We start from the raw sequence: 19,256 nt of genomic DNA, 5'->3' as shown, positions 1-19,256 counted from the left end.
AACTAGTCTGGTCAGTTCAGTTGTCTTTGTTTCAAAGCAAAATCCTTTTACGAGATTAACAACTTCACCTGGATATTCAGTTCCTTTCTACTCCTCACAGTAATTCAATTCACTTGTTAGATCCTCAATCTGTTTCCTGGAATTTTCCTTTTCTGGATTTGCTCTTCCAAACTATATATCCAATCTTTAATGTTCTTCAGATTGGATCAAAGTTCAAGAATTTCATTGCTGTTTTCAGGATGAAATTCCAACATTTCATCAGTTTTGGTTCATTCTGAATTCAGAACCAACTGTTCTGATTCACCAGTAATTCCTTTTCCTGTTCCAGGCATTTTTCATTATCCTCAATAGAGTCAGAAAACTCATCTTCCACATAGGGTGGCACGATGGCACAGTGGTTAGCACTGCTGCCTCACAGCGCCAGGGACCCGGGTTTGATTCCCAGCTTGACTCACTGTCTGTGTGGAGTTTGCACATTCTCCCCATGTCTGCGTGGGATTCCTCTGGATGCTCCGGTTTCCTCCCACACTCCAAAGATGTGCAGGGTAGGTGGATTAGCCATGATAAATTGCCCCTTAGTGACAGGGAGACTAGCTAGGGTAAATGCATGGGGTTATGGGGATAGGGCCTGGGTGAGATTGTGGTCGATGCAGACTCGATGGGCCGAATGGCCTCCTTCTGCACTGTATGAAATGAGTGTTGGTTTTCTCTACACTGAACAATTTTTCCTTAGCCGAGTCTAATCCCTGTGCACAATCCTTCAAACGCACATTCTTTAATTTTGCTTCTGTCAGTGGTTACGGAGACTCTTCACCTTCCCTTTGTGAGAACTTCCACTTTCTCTTGCAACTGTTGACCTTTGTCGACATTCTGGGTTCTTGATTTTCATTTCAGCCACGCCATTTTTCAACAACGCGATGGTTCTCTGTAAATTTGAGGCAGCCAATGCTTTTCCTTTCAGCTCCTTGATCTTCAGCTTTGGATTTACATTTTCCAATCTCATTCCTGTCTTTTCTTTCTCCACCTGCAGCAGAGCTTTGCCTTTGTCCTTCATTTTGCTTTTGAACAAGTCTGTCTCCTGTGAAGTTGGACTTGTTTCAGTGCTGTAATCGTGCTACTCATGGCTCCATTATCCACTCGCAGCTTGGAGCAACTTTCTTTTCAATGCCTCCTCTTTTCCATTCAGGTGCTTCTTCAGCCTAACAGTATCCATGTTCATCCTATCTTTCAATTGGTTATGCTCTAAAAGTGGTAGAGAACTCTTTTACTGATTGCTATGTTGACAGGGTGGATGTGGAGAGGATGGTTCCTCTTGTGGGAGAATCTAGAACTAGGGGGTCACTGTTTAAAAATAAGGGGTCGCTCATTTAAGACAGATACCAGGAGAATGTTTCTCTTTCAGAGGGCGGTGGGTCTCTGGGATTCTCTCAAAAGGCAGTGGAGCAGAATCTGAATACTTTTAAGGCAGAGCGAGATAGATTCTCGATTAACAAGGGGGTGAAAGGTTACCCGGGGTAGGCAGTAATATGAGGTTGGGGTTACAGTCAGATCAGCCATGATCTTACTGAATGGCAGAGCAGGTTCAAGGGGCTGAGATTTTTAAAATTCATTCGGGGACATGGGTGTCACTGGCTGGGCTAGCATTTATTGCCCATCCCTAGTTGCCTTTGGAGGAGCAGTTGAGAGTCAACCACATTGCTGTGGTTCTGGAGTCACATGTAGGCCAGACCAGGACAGCAGATTTCCTTCCCTAAAGGACATTAGTGAACGAGATGGGTTTTTCTGACAATTGACAATGGTTTCATGGTCATCAACAGATTCTTAATTCCAGATTTATTTTGTTGAATTCAAATTCCACCATCTGCCGTGGCGGGTCCCCAGAACATTAGCTGAGTTTCTGGATTAATATGCTAGCGATAATACCACTACACCATCGCCTCCCCTTCTCCTACTCCTGTTCCTAATTTGTATGTACTTATGAATGTATGAACTGGAGTGGCAAGATTTCTACTTTTTATTGCTCTGGTACACAAGAATTCTTCCACTTTCCCTTTTCGTCCTGTAGTCTTTCATTTTGCGGTTCCATCTCTAACTACATCCTCATCACTTTTTCCAAACACTCATCCTTTTCACAGATAGCATTAATACATTTAATTCCATATCTTCATATATATTTTTGGAAATAAGTGTTTTGTCTAAACCTTCTTCCAAATGTCCTACAGTTTTTTTCAGTTCTTCAGTCTCCTTCTTGTGCGTCTTGGCTTCCTCCTGAAATATGTTGAGTCTTCTCTTCCAATTGGTTATTCAGTTTGTTCAGAGTGATGTTAACTTCATTCTGTTTCATTTTCTGATCTTCCAGAGGAACAAACTGTGACCTGAGGGATCTGTGTAGCGTGTGAAGATCCTTCAACAAGTTTTCCTTTCCTTTGCAGAGTTCAATTACTTTGTCTTGAGATTTCTTGTAATTCGACAGAGTCTTTGTCACATTTTTCTGATGTTCCTCCATTCTGCTGTTCAGGGTAGTCTTCATTTCTTCCTGCTGCTGAAGGGTCATTGTGACAAACCCCCAAGAAAATGAATGCTTAGCTTGTGTTTAAATCGGTAGTTGGAGCTCAAGAACTTCAGCTGGGCCTCAGGCTTCCTATACATGCGCCAGCTGGGAGATGGCCAGACGGTTTGTCAGGAAACCAGTTCTCCATGCCAGCACACAAGAGCAAGAAGAAAAGTGAAACAGCGCAAAACCACAGGTCAGGAGACCGCAAGAGCAGCCATTGTAGACAAGATGTTCTACGGAGTAGGCACAGGGAGGGGGACAGAGAGAAGGTCCCAGAAGTAGGTCCCAGGCAGGAACAAACAAGGATTAGAAATAGGTCCCAGAAAAAGTCCACAATAAAGGATGGAAATAACAAATTGATCCTGTTGAACATTTAAAAGTCTAAGTGTTTTCAGGCTGAGAAGCAATATCGGTTAGAAATATTGTGGAAGGTATGAAATTGTGGAATGTCATGGTAGAACTGGCTGAGAGAGAAGCACAAGGTTGGGGGAGGAAGGGAATAAATAGTCACATTCCAACATACAGTATAACACACCATGCTCGATCATCTGGTCCAGTGCAGAAATGTCAAATGATTTTTCAAAAATTCTATTTGTTCACGGGTGTGGGCTTTGCTGGCTAGGCCAGAATTTGTTGCCCATCCCTAATTGCCCTTGAGAAGGTGGTAGTGGGCCACCTTCTTGAACCAGTGCAGTCCCTGAAGTGTAGGTATACCCACAATGCTGTTAGGGAAGGACTTCCAGAATCTTTATCCAGTGACAGTGAAGGAATGATCAATATGTTTCCACGTCAGGAAGGTGAGTAACTTGGGCGGAGAACCTTCAAGTGGTGGTATTTCTAGGTATCTGCTGGCCTTGTCCTTCTAGATGAAAGTGGTTGTGAATTAGAAAGGTGCTGTTGAAGGAACCTTGATGAGTTCCTGCAGTGCATCTTGCAGCTGGTACACACTTCAGCCACTGTGCGTTGAAGGAAGGAGTGGATGTTTAAGATGGTAGATGGGGTGCCAATCTAACGGTGCTGCTTTGTCCTGGATAGCATTGAGCTTCTTGAGTGTTGTTGGAGCTGCACCCATCCAGGCAAGTGGAGAGTATTCCATCACACTCCTGACTTGTTCCTCGTAGATGGTGGACAGATTTTGGGAATCAGGAGATGAGTTACTCTCCGCAGGATTCCCAGCCTTTGACCTGCTCTGGTAGCCACAGTATTTATATGGCTGGTTCAGTTCAGTTTCTGATCAATGGAAACCTCCATGATGTTGATAGTGGGGATTCAGCGATGGCAATGCCATTGAACGTCAAGAGGGCGATGGTTAGATCCTCTCTTGTTGGAGATGGTCAGTGCCTGGCACTTGTGTGGTGCAAATGTTACTTCTCATTTGTCAGTCCAACCTTGGATACTGTCCAGGTCTTGCTGTATTTGGACACAGATTGTTTCAGTATCTGGGGAGTCCCAAATGGTACAAGCATCAGTGAACATCCCCAATTCTGACCTTATGATGGCGGGAAGGTCATTGATGAAGCAGCTGAAGATGGTTGGACCTGGAACACTATCCTGAGGAATTCCTGCAGTGATGTCCCAGGACAGAGATGATTGACCTTGGAAAATGCACATTCTCCCCGTGTCTGCGTGGGTTTCCTCCGGGTGCTTCGGTTTCCTCCCACAGTCCAAAGATGTGCAGGTTAGGTGGATTGGCCATGCTAAATTGCCCCTTAGTGTCAAGGGAGCTAGCAAGGGTACATGCATGGGGTTATAGGGATAGGGCCTGGGTGGGATTGTAGTCGGTGCAGACTTGATGGGCCAAATGGCCTCCTTCTGCACTGCAGGATTCTATGATTCTATGAGCTCCAAACACTATAACCATCTTCCTTTATGCCAGTGATGACTCCAACCAGTTTTCCTCTTGACACTCGTCAGACCCCACTTGGAGTACTGTGCTCATTTCTGGTCACCTCATTACAGGAAGGGCGTGGAAATGATTGAAAGGGTGCAGAGGAGATTTACAAGGATGTTGCCTGGATTGAGTGGCATGCCTGATGAGGATAGGCTGAGGGAGCTCGGTCTTTTCTCCTTGGAGAGACGTAGGATGAGAGGAGACCTAATAGAGGTATATAAGATGTTGAGAGGCATAGATCGGGTGGACTCTCAGAGGCTTTTTCCCAGGGTGGAAATGGCTGCTACGAGAGGACACAGGTTTAAGGTGCTGGGGGGTAGGTACAGGGGAAATGTTAGGGGGAAGTTTTTCACACAGAGGGTGGTGGGTGAGTGGAATTGGCTGCCGTCAGTGGTGGTGGAGGCAAACTCAATAGGGTCTTTTAAGAGACTCCTGGATGAGTACATGGGACTTAATAGGATGGAGGGTTATAGGTAGGCCTAGAAGGTAGGGATATGTTCGGCACAACTTGTGGAGCCGAAGGGCCTGTTTGTGCTGTAGTTTTTCTATGTTTCTATGATTCCCAGTGACTCCAGTTTTGTTAGGGGCTCCTTGATGCCACACTCAGTCAAATGCTGCATGATGTCAGCTTTTGTCCATGTTTGAACCATGTTTGAGATCAGGAGCTGAGTGACCCTGGCGCAACCCAAACTGGGCGTCACTGAGCAGGTTATTGCTGAGCAGGTGCTGCTTGATAGCGCTGTTGATAACCCCTTCCATCACTTTACTGATGATCGAGAGTAGACTGATGGGGCGGTAATTGGCTGGGTTGGATTTGTCCTGCTTTTTGAATGATGATGAGCGCACAACTCCTTTTACATTCTCTCTCCATTTTTGTTTCCATTGAAGTTAATAGATTTCTCAAAGGGGACAGATCTAAAATGGGATTTATATTCACTATCAATCATCATCCACAGTTACATAAAGTCAGAATTATTCCCACTGTGTATTCCTGGGTATAGCACCGCAAGAGTATGTGCATATATAACATACTATATTCAAGAAGTAAAGAAAGCCCGGATTTACTGTTCTCTGGAATGTTTCAAAGGCTCTCAGACTGACTCAGCATTTAAAAATTAAGAAGTGATACACACTCATGATGCCTGTTATGTTCTCTTACTGAGTAAGTGTCTCAGGATACAACTTCCAGAAAACAGATGAAATATGAGAAGCAAAGACAAATAAATATGAAAGTATGCCGGGGATTTATGACATAAACTCATCACTTTCTTTCTGAATCTGTGATGAAGGTTGTTCAAGCTTGTCTGAGTTATGGTGTTGGCAGGGACAGTGTAGGCAGAGATGGAGGATCCCTGTTAGGATGCCAAAGCGCCCCCACCCCCCCCACCCCCAACCCATCACCCTCAGAAACCCTCAAACCCACCCCACCTCAATGTGGCTGGTTAGATTTCAATCACCCCCACAACATGCCCCCGAGTCCAAGGTATCATCCCACGAATTTGGTTGAAATTAACCAAGGATGTCAGGGACGTTAGCCAACAGACAAATGTTTTGCTTTTACAAATGTAAGGAATTGAGTTACTGAGTGTTATATTCCAGTACATAGAATGTCTCAGTCTGTATAGAATATAGTGATGGACTGTGCTGCCCATTGGTGACTAGAGTTGGCAAGGTTGTCTGCTCACTTTCTGCTGATGGGCTGGTCCGGTAGATTCTGAAAGTGATCTATCACACTGTGGAATTAATTCTCCAAATGGAATCATAATTGGGAGTCCATCTTAAATTAAATTGTGTGTTTGACTGATTATTGGGCACTTTATTTTTGAGTTATATTAGTAAGCAATGGCAGCAGTAATGACTGTTTTAGTTCCCGCTTGGGAAAGAGAACATCTTCCACTTTTCACAGCTCAAGCCCTCTACAGTTTCCATACATTAATAATACACTCACCATTAGTGAGATGCCAACTGGCTGGAGCTAGAGTACAGGCCGACACAGAAGGAACATGCTAAACACAAAAATAAATAATCCCACAAGGAACATATCAGATCAAAGCATTTGCAACAACCTTCAGCCAGAAGTGATGAGTAGATGATCCATCTCAGCCTCCTCCAGTGATCCCCAACATCACAGTTGTCAGTCTTCAGCCAATTTAATTCACTCATGTGATATCATGAAACGGCTGAAAGTACTGGATACTGCAGAGGCCTTGGACCCTAACAATATTCCAACAATAGTTGGTGGTGTTGTGGATAGTTTGGAGGGATGTCAGAAGTTGCAGCGAGACATAGATAGAATGCAAGACTGGGCGGAGAAGTGGCAGATGGACTTCAACCCGGATAAGTGTGTAGTGATCCATTTTGGCAGATCCAATGGGATGAAGCAGCAGTATAATATGAAGGGTACCATTCTTAGCAGTGTAGAGGATCAGAAGGACCTTGGGGTCCGGGTCCATAGGACTCTTAAATCGGCCTCGCAGGTGGAGGATGCGGTCAAGAAGGCGTATGGCGTACTAGCCTTCATTAATCGAGGGATTGAGTTTAGGAGTCGGGAGATAATGCTGCAGCTTTATAGGACCCTGGTTAGACCCCACTTGGAGTACTGCACGCAGTTCTGGTCACCTCATTACAGGAAAGATGTTGAAGCCATTGAAAGGGTGCAGAGGAGATTTACAAGGATGTTGCCTGGAGTGGGGGGCATGCCTTATGAGGATAGGTTGAGGGAGCTTGGTCTCTTCTCCCTGGAGAGACGAAGGATGAGAGGTGACCTGATAGAGGTTTACAAGATGTTGAGAGGTCTGGATAGGGTAGACTCTCAGAGGCTATTTCCAAGGGCTGAAATGGTTGCTACGAGAGGACACAGGTTTAAGGTGCTGGGGGGTATGTACAGAGGAGATGTCAGGGGTAAGTTTTTCACTCAGAGGGTGGTGGGTGAGTGGAATCGGCTGACGTCGGTGGTGGTGGAGGCAAACTCGTTGGGGTCTTTTAAGAGACTTCTGGATGAGTACATGGGATTTAATGGGATTGAGGGCTATAGATAGGCCTGGAGGTAGGGATATGATCGGCGCAACTTGTGGGCCGAAGGGCCTGTTTGTGCTGTGGCTTTCTATGTTCTATGTTCTATAGTGGGGGGGGGGGGGTTCTATGTTCTATAGTGGGGGGGGGGGGGCAGCACAGTGGTTAATACTGCAGCCTCACAGCACCAGGGACCCAGGTTCGATTCCTGCTCGGGTCACTGTCTGTGTGGAGTTTGCATGTTCTCCCCGTGTCTGCGTGGGTTTTCTCCGGGTGCTCCAGTTTCCTCCCACAGTCCGAAAGACGTGCTGGTTAGATGCATTGACCCGAACAGGCACCGGGCTGTGGCAACTAGGGGAATTTCACAGTAACTTCATTGCAGTGTGAATGTAAGCTTTACTTGTGACTAATAAATAAACTTTAACTTTAACTTAGTGGAATCTCAGTGGTACCCAAGGGATCCCATGATTGTAAAGTTGAAAAAGAGCAGGGGAGTTCTCCCCAGTGTCCTGGTTAATATTTACCCCATGGAGAGCTTGCTATCCACAAATTGGTTGCGTGTTTCCTACATTACAAAGTCACTACTCTTCAGAAGTCGTCCATTAGCTATAAACACTTGGAGACACCCTGAAATTGTGAAAAATGTTATAGAAATGCAATTGCCTTTCCCCTCAGTGTGTGAGACTGGGTGGGATTCTGTGATCTTGTATATAATGCAAACACTGGATTTTTTCACAGGTCAGTATGAATTCTTGAAGCCCAGCACTGCGTTTGAAAGTCAGACATCTCCTGGGGTAGGACACATAGCCCTCGCGTTCCTCCAGGGATCCTTCTCCTACAGTGGCTGGAACTTCCTAAACTATGTGACAGAAGAATTAGTGGATCCATGCAGGTACAGTCAGGTTAGGGACAACTTTGAGTGTTGAAGCAACAGCCCAGGTTCTAAAGTATTTTTTTCAATCTCCATATAATATAGTGATGCACGGTGATGAAGGGAATTGAGTTACTGAGAGTAACATTCCAATATCTATAATGTCTCAGTCTCCATCGAATACAGTAAGTAGTCTCACAACACCAGGTTAAAGTCCCAACAGGTTTATTTGGTAGCACGAGCTTTCGGAGCACTACCCCTTCATCAGGTGAGTCAGGAAAGCTCGTGCTACCAAATAAACCTGTTGGACTTTAACCTGGTGTTGTGAGACTATTTACTGTGCCTACCCCAGTCCAACGCCGGCAACTCCACATCATGGCTTCCATCGAATATAGTGATGCACGGTGATGTAGGCAATTGAGTTACTGAGAGTTACATTCCAATATGTATAATGTCTCAATCTCCATCAAATATAGCGATGTACTAGAAACTGGAATTGGCGTGGCTGTCTGCTCACTCTTTCTGCTGATTGGCTGGAATTCGGGATTAGGTTTCTGAGGGTGATGGGGTGGGTTTGAAGTTTTCTGAGGGTGATGGGGTGGGTTTGAGGATTTTGAGGGTGATGGGTTGAGTTTGTTTTTTTTTTGTAGTTTTAGTTTATTTATTGGGGTGGCACAGTGAGTTTGCAGTGTTGCCTCACAGCACCAGGAACCTGGTTCAATTCCAGCCTCGGGTCACTGTCTGTGTGGGTTTCCTCCGGGTGCTCTAGTTTCCTCCCACAGTCCAAAAATGTGCGAGTTAGGTTGATTGGCCATGCTAAATTGTCTCTAGTATCGGGGGATTAGCAGGGTAAATATGTGGGCTAATGGGAATAGGGTCTGGGTGGGATTGTGGTTGGTGCAGATTCGATAGGCTGAATGGCCTCCTAGGGCACTGTAGGGATTCTATGATTCTATTAGTGTCACAAGTATTCTGCAGTCTCTCCTTTCCTTCTCTATGCACGAAATGGTTTGTCTGTAGAGCGCGCAAGAAACAATACTTTTCACTGTGTACGAATACGTGACAATAATAAATCAAATCACTCAGAACTATGCTTACATTAACACTGCAGTGAAGTTACAGGGGAAATCCCCTATTTATGAGGGGCTTTTAGAGACATAGAAAATAGATGCAGGAGTAGGCTATTCGGCCCTTCGAGTCTGCTTTGTCATCATTACGATCATGGCTGATCATCGAATTCAATATCCTGATCCCTCCTTCCCCCCATATCCCTCGGCCCCTTTAGCCCCAAGAACTATATCAAATTTCTTCTTGAAATCAGACAATGTTTTGGCCTCAACTAATTTCTGTGGTAGTGAATTTCACACATTCACCACCCTCTGGGTGAAGAAATTTCTCCTCACCTCAGTTCTAATAGGTTTACGCCTTATCCTCAAACTATGACCTCTTGTTCTGGACTCCCTCACCATTGGGAACATTTTTTCTGAATCTACCCTGTCTAACCCTGTTAGAATTTTATAAGTTTCTATGAGATCCCCTCTCACTCTTCTAAACTCCAGTGAATATAATCCAAACTGACTTAGTCCTCTTGTGACAGACCTGCCATCCCAGGAATCAGCCTGGTAAACCTTTGCTGGACTCCCTCTATAACAAGGACATCTCTCCTCAGACAAGGACACCAAAACTGCACACAATACTCCAGGTGGGGCCTCACCAATGCCCTATACAACTGCAGTAAAACATCCCTATCCCTATACTCAAATCCTCTCGCTAATAAGACCAACTTACCATTTTCCTTCTTTACTGCCTGCTGTACCTGCGCGCTTACTTTCAGCGACTGATGCACAAGGACTCCAAGGTCTCATTGGGTATCCACCTCTCTCAATTTACACCCATTCAAGTAATAATCTGTCTTCCTATTTTTGCTACCAAAGTGGATAACCTCACATTTATCCACATTATATTGCATCTGCCATGCAGATACCCACACACTCAGCCTGTCCAAATCACGCTGAAGCATCTCTGCATCCTCCTCACAGCTCACCCTCCCACCCAACTTTGTATCATCTGCAGATCTGGAGATAATATATTTAGTTTCCTCTTCCAAATCATTAAAAGCCGCAACCCCATGTTCTTTAACTTTACGTAGTAATCTGCTATGTGAGACCTTGTCGGAAGCCTTCTGAAAGTCTAAATAAATCACATCCACTGATTCTCCTTCGCAACTCTACTGGTTACATCCTCAAAGAATTCCAATAGATTATTCAAGCATGATTTCCCTTTTGTAAATCCATGCTGACTTTGTCTGATTATACCACTGCCTTCCAAATGCTGAGCTATGAAATCCTTGATAATAGACTCTAGCACCTTCCCCAGTACTGACATTAGGCTCACTGGTCTATAGTTCCCTGTTTTCTCTCTACCTCCATTTTCGAATAGCGGTCTTACATTCGCTACCTTCCAGTCTGTAGGAATCAGTCCAGATGACGGGACCCCATTTACCAGCAGGGAGTTTCAGATCTTCAAGAGAATGAATGGAGTAGGGCACATCTGCATCCTACCACCTGTCCTCAAATGGTTTAGTTTAGTTTATTTATTAGTGTCACAAGTAAGCTTATTTTAACACTGCAATGAAATTACTGTGAAAATCCCCTAGCTGCCACGCTCCGGCGCCTGTTTGGGTACGCTGAGGGAGAATTTAGCATGGCCAATGTACCTAACCAGCACGTCTTTCGGACTATGGGAGGAAACCGGACCACCCGGAGGAAACCCACGCAGACATGGGGTGAACGTACGGATTCCACAAAGACTTTAAACTGGGGGATACGGTCTATGTGAGGATCTTCAGCAATGGCTCTCCGTGGATTACAGGATTTATTCTCGAGAAAACAGGACCGGTGTCTTACAAGGTAAAAACCAGGGAGAAGATCTTAAAGAAGCACGTAAATCACCTCCGTCACAGGGAACCCTCCACAGAGGCAACCGTTTCTACACAAGTGCCACCATCAGCGTCCTTCACACTGGCCTGTGAACAGGAAACTCCACCCTGTAAAATCTCGAGCCAGTCCTCTGGACAATGAAGATTCTGGCTTGGACACAGAGACAGAGGTGACAGACACCTGGTCAGAGTTCACCACTGAGGATGAGCTCCCTGCACCAGCTCTTCGACACTATTCACACAAGAGGGATTCATCTATCTGTTACACGCCCCTCGACTCGTTCCTACATGTGTTGGAGATGACGCCGTGGGCAAAGAGATGGAGAAGGCCCCATCGTCATGGGAGTGAGGGGGAAGACTCAGACCTAGGGGGGAGGGAGGGAGGGGATGTGCGTGATAACCCCCATGAGGTCCATGGGGAATCACTGATTAGAAAACAGAGAAAAACTACAGCACAATACAGGCCCTTCAGCCCACAAAGTTGTGCCGAACATGTCCCTACCTTAGCGATTACTAGGCTTACCTATAACCCTCTATCTTACTATGTTCCATGTACTTATCTAAAAGTCTCTTAAAAGACCCTATCAAATCCGCCTCCACCACCGTTGCTGGCAGCCCATTCCATGCACCCACCACCCTCTGAGTGAAAAACTTACCCCTGACATCTCCTCTGTACCTACTCCCCAGCACCTTAAACCTGCGTCGTCTTGTGGCAACCATTTCATCCCTGGGAAAAAGCCTCTGACTATCCACTCGATCAATACCTCTCAACATCTTATACACCTCTATCAGGTCACCCCTCATCCTTCCAAGGAGAAAAGGCCGAGCTCGCTCAACCTATCCTCATAAGGCATGCTCCCCAACCCAGGCAACATCCTTGTAAATCTCCTTAGCACCCTTTCTATGGCTTCCACATCCTTCCTGTAATGAGGCGACCAGAACTGAGCACAGTACTCCAAGTGGGGTCTGACCAGGGTCTTATATAGATTGATTGATTGATCTCCTTGTGGGGCTTGTTGAGTGTGAGTTCCCCTGGTAACAGGCAGCAGGCTGCCCAGCTGAAACTCATTACTTGAGCCTTTTATAAGGCAGGCCCAGGACTGGGCCTGCTGAATGGTAGTCCCAGGTAGGGACTAGTGTGTGTTCACCACGGTAGTGGTTTCACTTTGTGTTCTGCGAATAAATTATGTTCCTTTCCATTCGGGTTTCCTGACTCATTACAAACGGTTATTGGGGGCAGATGAGAATGTGAAATTCAACAAAAACAGATCTTATTGAGTGGAGCAAGCTCGATTGGCCAAATTGACTATTTCTGCTCCTGTACATGTTCATATGAATGTTAGAATGTTGAACTGAATGGTGTCTGGTCTCTTTCTAATGGCTGTTAAAGATTCAAACACTCTATATGAAAGAGGAGAGATCTCCAATATTTACCCTTCAATCAGGATTTTCCCATCATTATCACAACTCTCTTTTGGGATCATGCTGTGCATAAATTAACTGCTATTTTTCCTACATTCCAACAATTCAAAATTCTTTTATTGATTGCCTTAGATTATGGCAGGAGCTATTGAAAAACAAATTCTTTGAAATTCTATTGAAATCTATTCAAATTCCATGAAAAACAAATTAGGAGAGGGGAGTGTGCAGCGGGACCTGGGTGTCCTTGTGCACCAGTCACTGAAGGTAAGCATGCAGGTGCAGCAGGCGGTAAAGAAGGCAAATGGTATGTTGGCCTTCGTTGCGAGAGGTTTCGAGTACAGGAGCAGGGATGTGTTGTTGTAATTACAGTAAGAAGTCTCACAACACCAGGTTAATGTCCAACAGGTTTATTTGGTAGCAAACACCATAAGCTTTCGGAGCTTGCTGCTCCTTCGTCAGATGGAGTGGTCTCTGTTGTAATTATACAGAGCCTTGGTGAGGCCACACCTAGGGTATTGTGTGCAGTTTTGGTCTCCTTTTCTGAGGATGTTCTTGCTCTCGAGGGAGTGCAGCGAAGGTTTACCAGGCTGATTCCGGGGATGGTGGGTAGATGTATGAGGAGAGATTGATTAGGTTAGGATTGTTTTTGCTGGAGTTCAGATGAATGAGGGGGGATCTCATGGAGACTTATAAAATTCCAACAGGATTAGACAGGATAGATGCGGGGAGGATGTTCCCGATGGTGGGGGAGTCTAGGACCAGGGGTCACAGTCTGAGGATTCAGGGTAGACCATTTAGGACGGAGGTGAGGAGACATTTCTTCACCCAAAGAGTGATGAGTCTGTGGAATTCATTACCACAGGAAGTAGTTGATGCCAAAACATTGAATGTATTCAAGAGGCGGCTGGATATAGCACTTGGGGCAAATGGGATCAAAGGTTATGGGGAAAAAGCAGGATTAGGCTATTGAGTTGGACGATCAGCCATGATCGTAATGAATGGCGGAGCAGGCTTGAAGGGCCAAATGGCCTCCTCCTGCTCCTATCTTCTATGTTTCATTCTGTTTTCCCTTGTGTTTTCTTGATGTTCCAGAATAATACTGAATATTTTTCAAATCTTCCTTTCAGGAATATTCCTCGTGCCATCTTCATCTCCATCCCACTGGTAACCTTTGTTTACGTATTCTCCAACGTGGCCTATGTAACGGCCATGAATCCGCAGGAGTTGCTGGACTCGGGAGCTGTGGCTGTTGTAAGTGAATCTCCTCACTCTGTTAGTTCTGCTGGAGATTGCCCTGTAGATTATTCTCACCAAGGGAAGATGGAGAGAGGATTTATTCTGGTCATGAGGAGTTCTTCAAGCACCAAAAGGCAGTGATGCCCAGGGTCTTCCTCGCTCCCTGGACTCAATCTTGCAAATGGTGATGGATGAATTCATGGCCCTTGGAAAACATCCTGCATTTTAAAAGCAGGAAAGTTATTCTGAGCCTTTATAAAACTCTGGTTAGGTCACAACTGGAGCATTGTGTCCAGTTCTGGTCACCACACTTTAAGAAGGATGTGAGGGACATTGAGAGGGTGCAGAGGGAGATTTACCAGAGTGGTTCCAGGGATGAGGGATTTTAGGTTAGAGGAGTTGGGGTTGTTCTCCTTGGAGCAAAGGAGATCGAGGGGAGATTTGATAGAGGTTTACAAGATTCTGACAGGTTTAGATAAGGTAGACAAAGAAAAGCTGTTCCCATTGGCTAGTGGTATAAGGACTAGGGGGACACAGATTGAAGGCTTTGGGCAAGAGACACAGGGGGTAATGTGAGGAAGAACTTTTTTACACAGCGAGTGGCAATGAACTGAAACTCACTGTCTCCGAGGGTGGAGAAAGCAGAGACAATGAATGATTCCAAAAGGAAATTGGATGGGCAGTTGAAAGAAAAGAGCTCGTAGAATGAGGGACTGGGACTGACTGGATTGCTGTACAGAGAGCTAGTATGGACTCAATGGGCCCAATGGCCTTCACCCATTATGACTATTTGAAGAGCAGGGGAGAGTTCTCCCTGGTGTCCGAGCCAATACCTTTGCTCCATTAACATCACTAAAGTCAATTACCTGGTCCTTTGTGGGACACTGTGGATCATACATTAGCTGTTAACTATCCTAAGTTACATCAGTGAGTACACTTTAAGCAATATTTCATTGCCTTGTGAAGTGCTTTGGGGATCCCGATAATGTGAAAGATTATGCTATAGAGATGCAGATTCTTTATTTCTGTTCTTGCAGACATTTGGTGAGAAGTTGCTGGGATCAATGCCATGGATCATGCCATTTTCTGTCGTTCTTTCAACGTTCGGAGGGATCAATGGATACCTGTTCACCTCGTCCAGGTGAGAATCATCTCTTCCATTCAAGAATGAACTCGCACCCTACCAAAGCCCCATATTCACTGCCTCCTACCCCTGCCAAACCCCCCACTTTCCACTGCCTCTCTAACCCTGCCAAACCCTCCACTATCCACTGCCTCTCTAACCCTGCCAAACCCTCCACTATCCACTGCCTCTCTGTATCTAACCCCATGCTGTACCTGTCCTGGGAGTGTTTGATGGGAACAGTGTAGAGGGAGCTTTACTCTGAATCTAACCCCGTGCTGTATCTGTCCTGGGAGTATTTGATGGGCATGATGTGGAGATGCCGGCGTTGGACTGGGGTGAACACAGTAAGAAGTCTCACAACACCAGGTTAAAGTCCAACAGGTATATTTGGTTTATTTGCTACCAAATAAACCTGTTGGACTTTAACCTGGTGTTGTGAGACTTCTTACAGTATTTGATGGGGACAGTGTAGAGGGAGCTTTACTCTGTATCTAATCTCATGCTGTACTGTCCTGGGAGTGTTTGATGGGGATAGTGTAGAGGGAGCTTTACTCTGTATCCAACCCTGTGCTGTACCTGTCCTGGAAGTGTTTGATGGGGACAGTGTAGAGGGAGCTCTACTCTGTATCTAACCCCGTGCTGTACCTGTCCTGGGAGTGTTTGTTGGGGGCAGTGCAGCGGGAGCTTTACTCTGTATCCAACCCTGTGCTGTACCTGTCCTGGGAGTGTTTGATGGGGGGACAGTGTAGAGGGAGTTTACTCTGTATCTAACCCCGTGCTGTACCTGTCCTGGGAGTGTTTGATGGGGGGACAGTATAGAGGGAGCTTTACTCTGTCTTATTTTTTTCTAGCTCTGATGCTGTGTTCTTTCACTCGGGCTTTTGTTTTCAGACTGTGTTACGCAGGAGCACGTGAAGGTCACCTGCCGAGTCTGCTCGCGATGATCCACATGAAACGCTGCACTCCCATCCCGGCACTGCTCTGCTCCGTAAGGAAGATTGATATTCTGCTCACCATCATCAAACCCTAACCTCCCAACTCTTCCTGGCCAAGACTGACACCAGCTGGCAGAAACAATAACCTAGGTCACACACAACAGCTTAGAAACAAAATGTCAGCAATGGTTATGGGGAGTTCTCTCTGTCTGTCTGTGGCTCCTTGGGTAACTCTCTCACACATTCTGTAACTTTTTTTAGTCGCTCTGTCTCTCTCACTCTCTGAGGCTCGGTACTTTTTATTCATTCATGGGACATGGGCGTCGCTGGCTGGCCAGCATTTATTGCCCATCCCTAGTTGCCCTTGAGAAGGTGGTGGTGAGCTGCCTTCTTGAATCGCTGCAGTCCACGTGCTGTGGGTTGACCCACAATACTGTTAGGGAGGGAAAGTGGGTAGCTCTCTCCCTCTCTCTGCGGCTGTTAGTAGCTCTCTCTCTATAGCTCAGTGGGTGGCACTATCTCTCTGTCTATCTATGGCAGTAATAATTCCAGTTCATCAGTTAGGCAAGTAACAACTGTAACATTTGTTTACATACAAGTATAATCGAGGCTTGCAGCCTTATAGCTGCCAGTCAGCTTCCCAGAAGGTTCTGGAACAGAAACCCCAGCTCACCGGGCTGATCATCCACCCTGTTCCCCAATTGATTCCCCACTTCTGGTAACCTTCACTCTGCAGACTGATCCCGAAAGGGATAATCACATCCCTCCCCTTCGCCGTTCATTTATACAAATGTTAACACTCAATTTACACAGTCCAAGATAATGAAACATTTACTACATGAATTTAATCAATTCTGAATTAAGTCTTTCAGGGAGTTTCCAAATCTTTGTGGAGTGGTGTAACTCCTCCATCTGGGGCACTTCCACAGGATTGCTGTCAGCTGAAATCACGAGACAGGCACCTCTTCAGCAAGGCTGTTCAGTTCTATCTGTTTCCTAGGCTACGCCGGTTGTGCCTGTCACAGGACAACAAGGTACTTCAGTGCTGGGAAAGCCGACAACATTCCCAGATGGCAGTATAGCTCCTGATGGCAGTACTGGTTGCTGGGCAACTCCTGCTCTCTCAAACGGTCTAGGTATTTCCGGACGATCCTTCCTTCTACGTCCACTTGATAAGACAGGGTTCAGTGTTGGATACGATGACTTCAGGGACCCAACTCAACCCAGTTTGAAAATTCCTCACAGACAGGGCTTCAGCCACTGAAACCAACCTGTTGACGGACATGAATCACGGTTTGTTTTCTGACTGCTTCGGCTGGCCTTTACTCTCCCGGCAAATTTGGAAACACCAGGCTCAGTCTGGTTCGGAGACAACGGTTCATTAACAACTCCGCTAGCGGGACTCCCCTTGTTGCGTGTGGAGTGGTCCTATAGCCCAGAAGGAATCGAGAGATTCTGGCCTTCAGGGTTCTTCCCCATTGCTCCTTCAGGCCAGACTTAAAAATTCAGACAGCTCTTTCAGCTGGTCCGTTGGATGCAGTTCGAAGGTGCTTAATACCATTGAGGATGGTGAAATTTCTGAAACTCAGCACTCGTAAAGTCTGTTCCACTATCAGTCACAATGACTTTAGTTATTCCCTGGGTGGAAAAACATTGGAGTAATTTCTGAACTGTAGCGTGCGATGTCGTGAATGTACGTTGACAAGGAGCAGAAACATTGTGCCTGTGAATGAACCAACATCATCAATCGGAACTCGCGCCCATGGCTGGCCAGGCCACTCCCAAGGGGTCAGTGAGGCTACAGCAGACAACCTTTGCTGCAATTGTCACTTTTCCCCTGCTTGTCTAAGTTATCAATGTTGGCAGCAATGCCAGGTCACCACATAACTCACTGAGCCAACCTATTGTATCCTGTGCCTCACTTTGGACAAGAGCGGATCCCTGCAGGTCCAAAATACGTGATTTACTGCGCCAAAACTGACATGTCCAAGAAATCCAACACTGTAACAGTTCCTGCGGTACTGGGGGAGGTGATACTCTCATTCTCATACTTCATTAACTCCTTTATGCAATCTTCAATAACCAAGTTACTCAAGCCCAAATTCTAACAACACAATTAAAATAATTATAAGTCGAGTCTTTGAGGGGTTTTCCTGTTTCTTGTCGAATGCTGGAATTCTGTAATCTGAGAGCCTTCCACAGAATCGCCATTAACAGGAACTGCAATAACGCCTCCCTCTTCTGGCACAGGCAGCTCATTACACCTTGCTTCCACAGACACATCAGTTACGTCTCTCTCAGGTCAATCAGGTGCTTAAGGTTCAAAAACATTTCTTGTTGGTAACACTGACTGCTGGAGTGTCTCTGTACACCTCCACATGTTTATGAACGATCCGTGTCTCTATGTCTACTGGGTATGACGGGGTCTGGTCACAGAGACAATAATTCCAGGGATCTAACTTAATCCGCTACTGAAGTTTCATATTATGACATAATGCCGTATTATTACTTAATTTTTTAAATTGTTTCAGTGGTGATGGCTCATTGATGAGATCTTGAGATTTATGTGTCCAAACATAAATACCTTTATTGGTTCGCTTTAACTATGTACAGTTCCAAATAATAAGGTCTTGCACAGAGCCGTTCCATGCAGGCGAGCTGCTTACCAAGATCTGTCCTAGACTGTTCTCTGGCCACATACATCACTCTGTGGGCAGTGCCACTTTCTGGTCCCACATTAACCCTTGCTCTGTCGAGCACCTTACATTAGAATGTATGCAGGCATGTATCATCACAATACAACACTGTCTTATGTTCTTTCACAATCTTGGTCTGTCACATATGAAGTAATAGCCATGGTTCTCACTTCCTGGTACTTGGGTCGCATGATAAAGTTTCTTCTTTTTCCAGCATTTCAATACAGCATCATTTACATTGACCATTTTATCATATTGGTTTTTGTGCTTTTCCACTCAAGTGACCATTTGAGCAATCTTGTTCTGGAACATAATCTGTTTCTTTCCCTGTCTGAATTGCTGATTGTGCTGTCATTTTCAGTGTTTTTTTTACCTCTTCCGTGAATTTATCATTGTAAAGCTCCTTCTTCAAGCCCGTATTCTCCTGATTCAACATTTCACTGGACTTGTTCTGATTTACGGTGTTCAGCTTATTCTACATTGTCTCATTAACTTAACTTAATTTTGTAAATCTTTGCAACATTATTTTTCAAGTTTGCTCAGTCAGTTCATCTTGCTGTTTTAATGTCTTCTCT

At 45.4% G+C, this 19,256-nt stretch overlaps 2 protein-coding genes across 2 annotated transcripts in view; both read left to right on the top strand.

Annotated features, from left to right (window-relative positions):
• The window catches only part of cebpa (CCAAT enhancer binding protein alpha), a 373,760-nt gene that overhangs the window by 207,702 nt on the left and 146,802 nt on the right, over positions 1 to 19,256 (top strand). The window lies entirely within an intron of this gene.
• The window catches only part of LOC144492436 (large neutral amino acids transporter small subunit 2-like), a 39,086-nt gene that overhangs the window by 13,272 nt on the left and 6,558 nt on the right, over positions 1 to 19,256 (top strand). The window contains exons 4-7 of the mRNA XM_078210444.1: positions 8,196 to 8,349; positions 13,816 to 13,939; positions 14,962 to 15,065; positions 15,942 to 16,038. Of these exons, the coding sequence (XP_078066570.1) occupies positions 8,196 to 8,349; positions 13,816 to 13,939; positions 14,962 to 15,065; positions 15,942 to 16,038 (479 nt within the window). The remainder of the gene's footprint in view (positions 1 to 8,195; positions 8,350 to 13,815; positions 13,940 to 14,961; positions 15,066 to 15,941; positions 16,039 to 19,256) is intronic.

The sequence above is a fragment of the Mustelus asterias genome, chromosome 4 (genome assembly GCF_964213995.1).
Source record: "Mustelus asterias chromosome 4, sMusAst1.hap1.1, whole genome shotgun sequence".
NCBI classification, from domain to species: Eukaryota; Metazoa; Chordata; class Chondrichthyes; order Carcharhiniformes; family Triakidae; genus Mustelus; species Mustelus asterias.
Note: the sequence above shows the minus strand (reverse complement) of the source record. Positions and strands in the feature narration are given on the sequence as shown.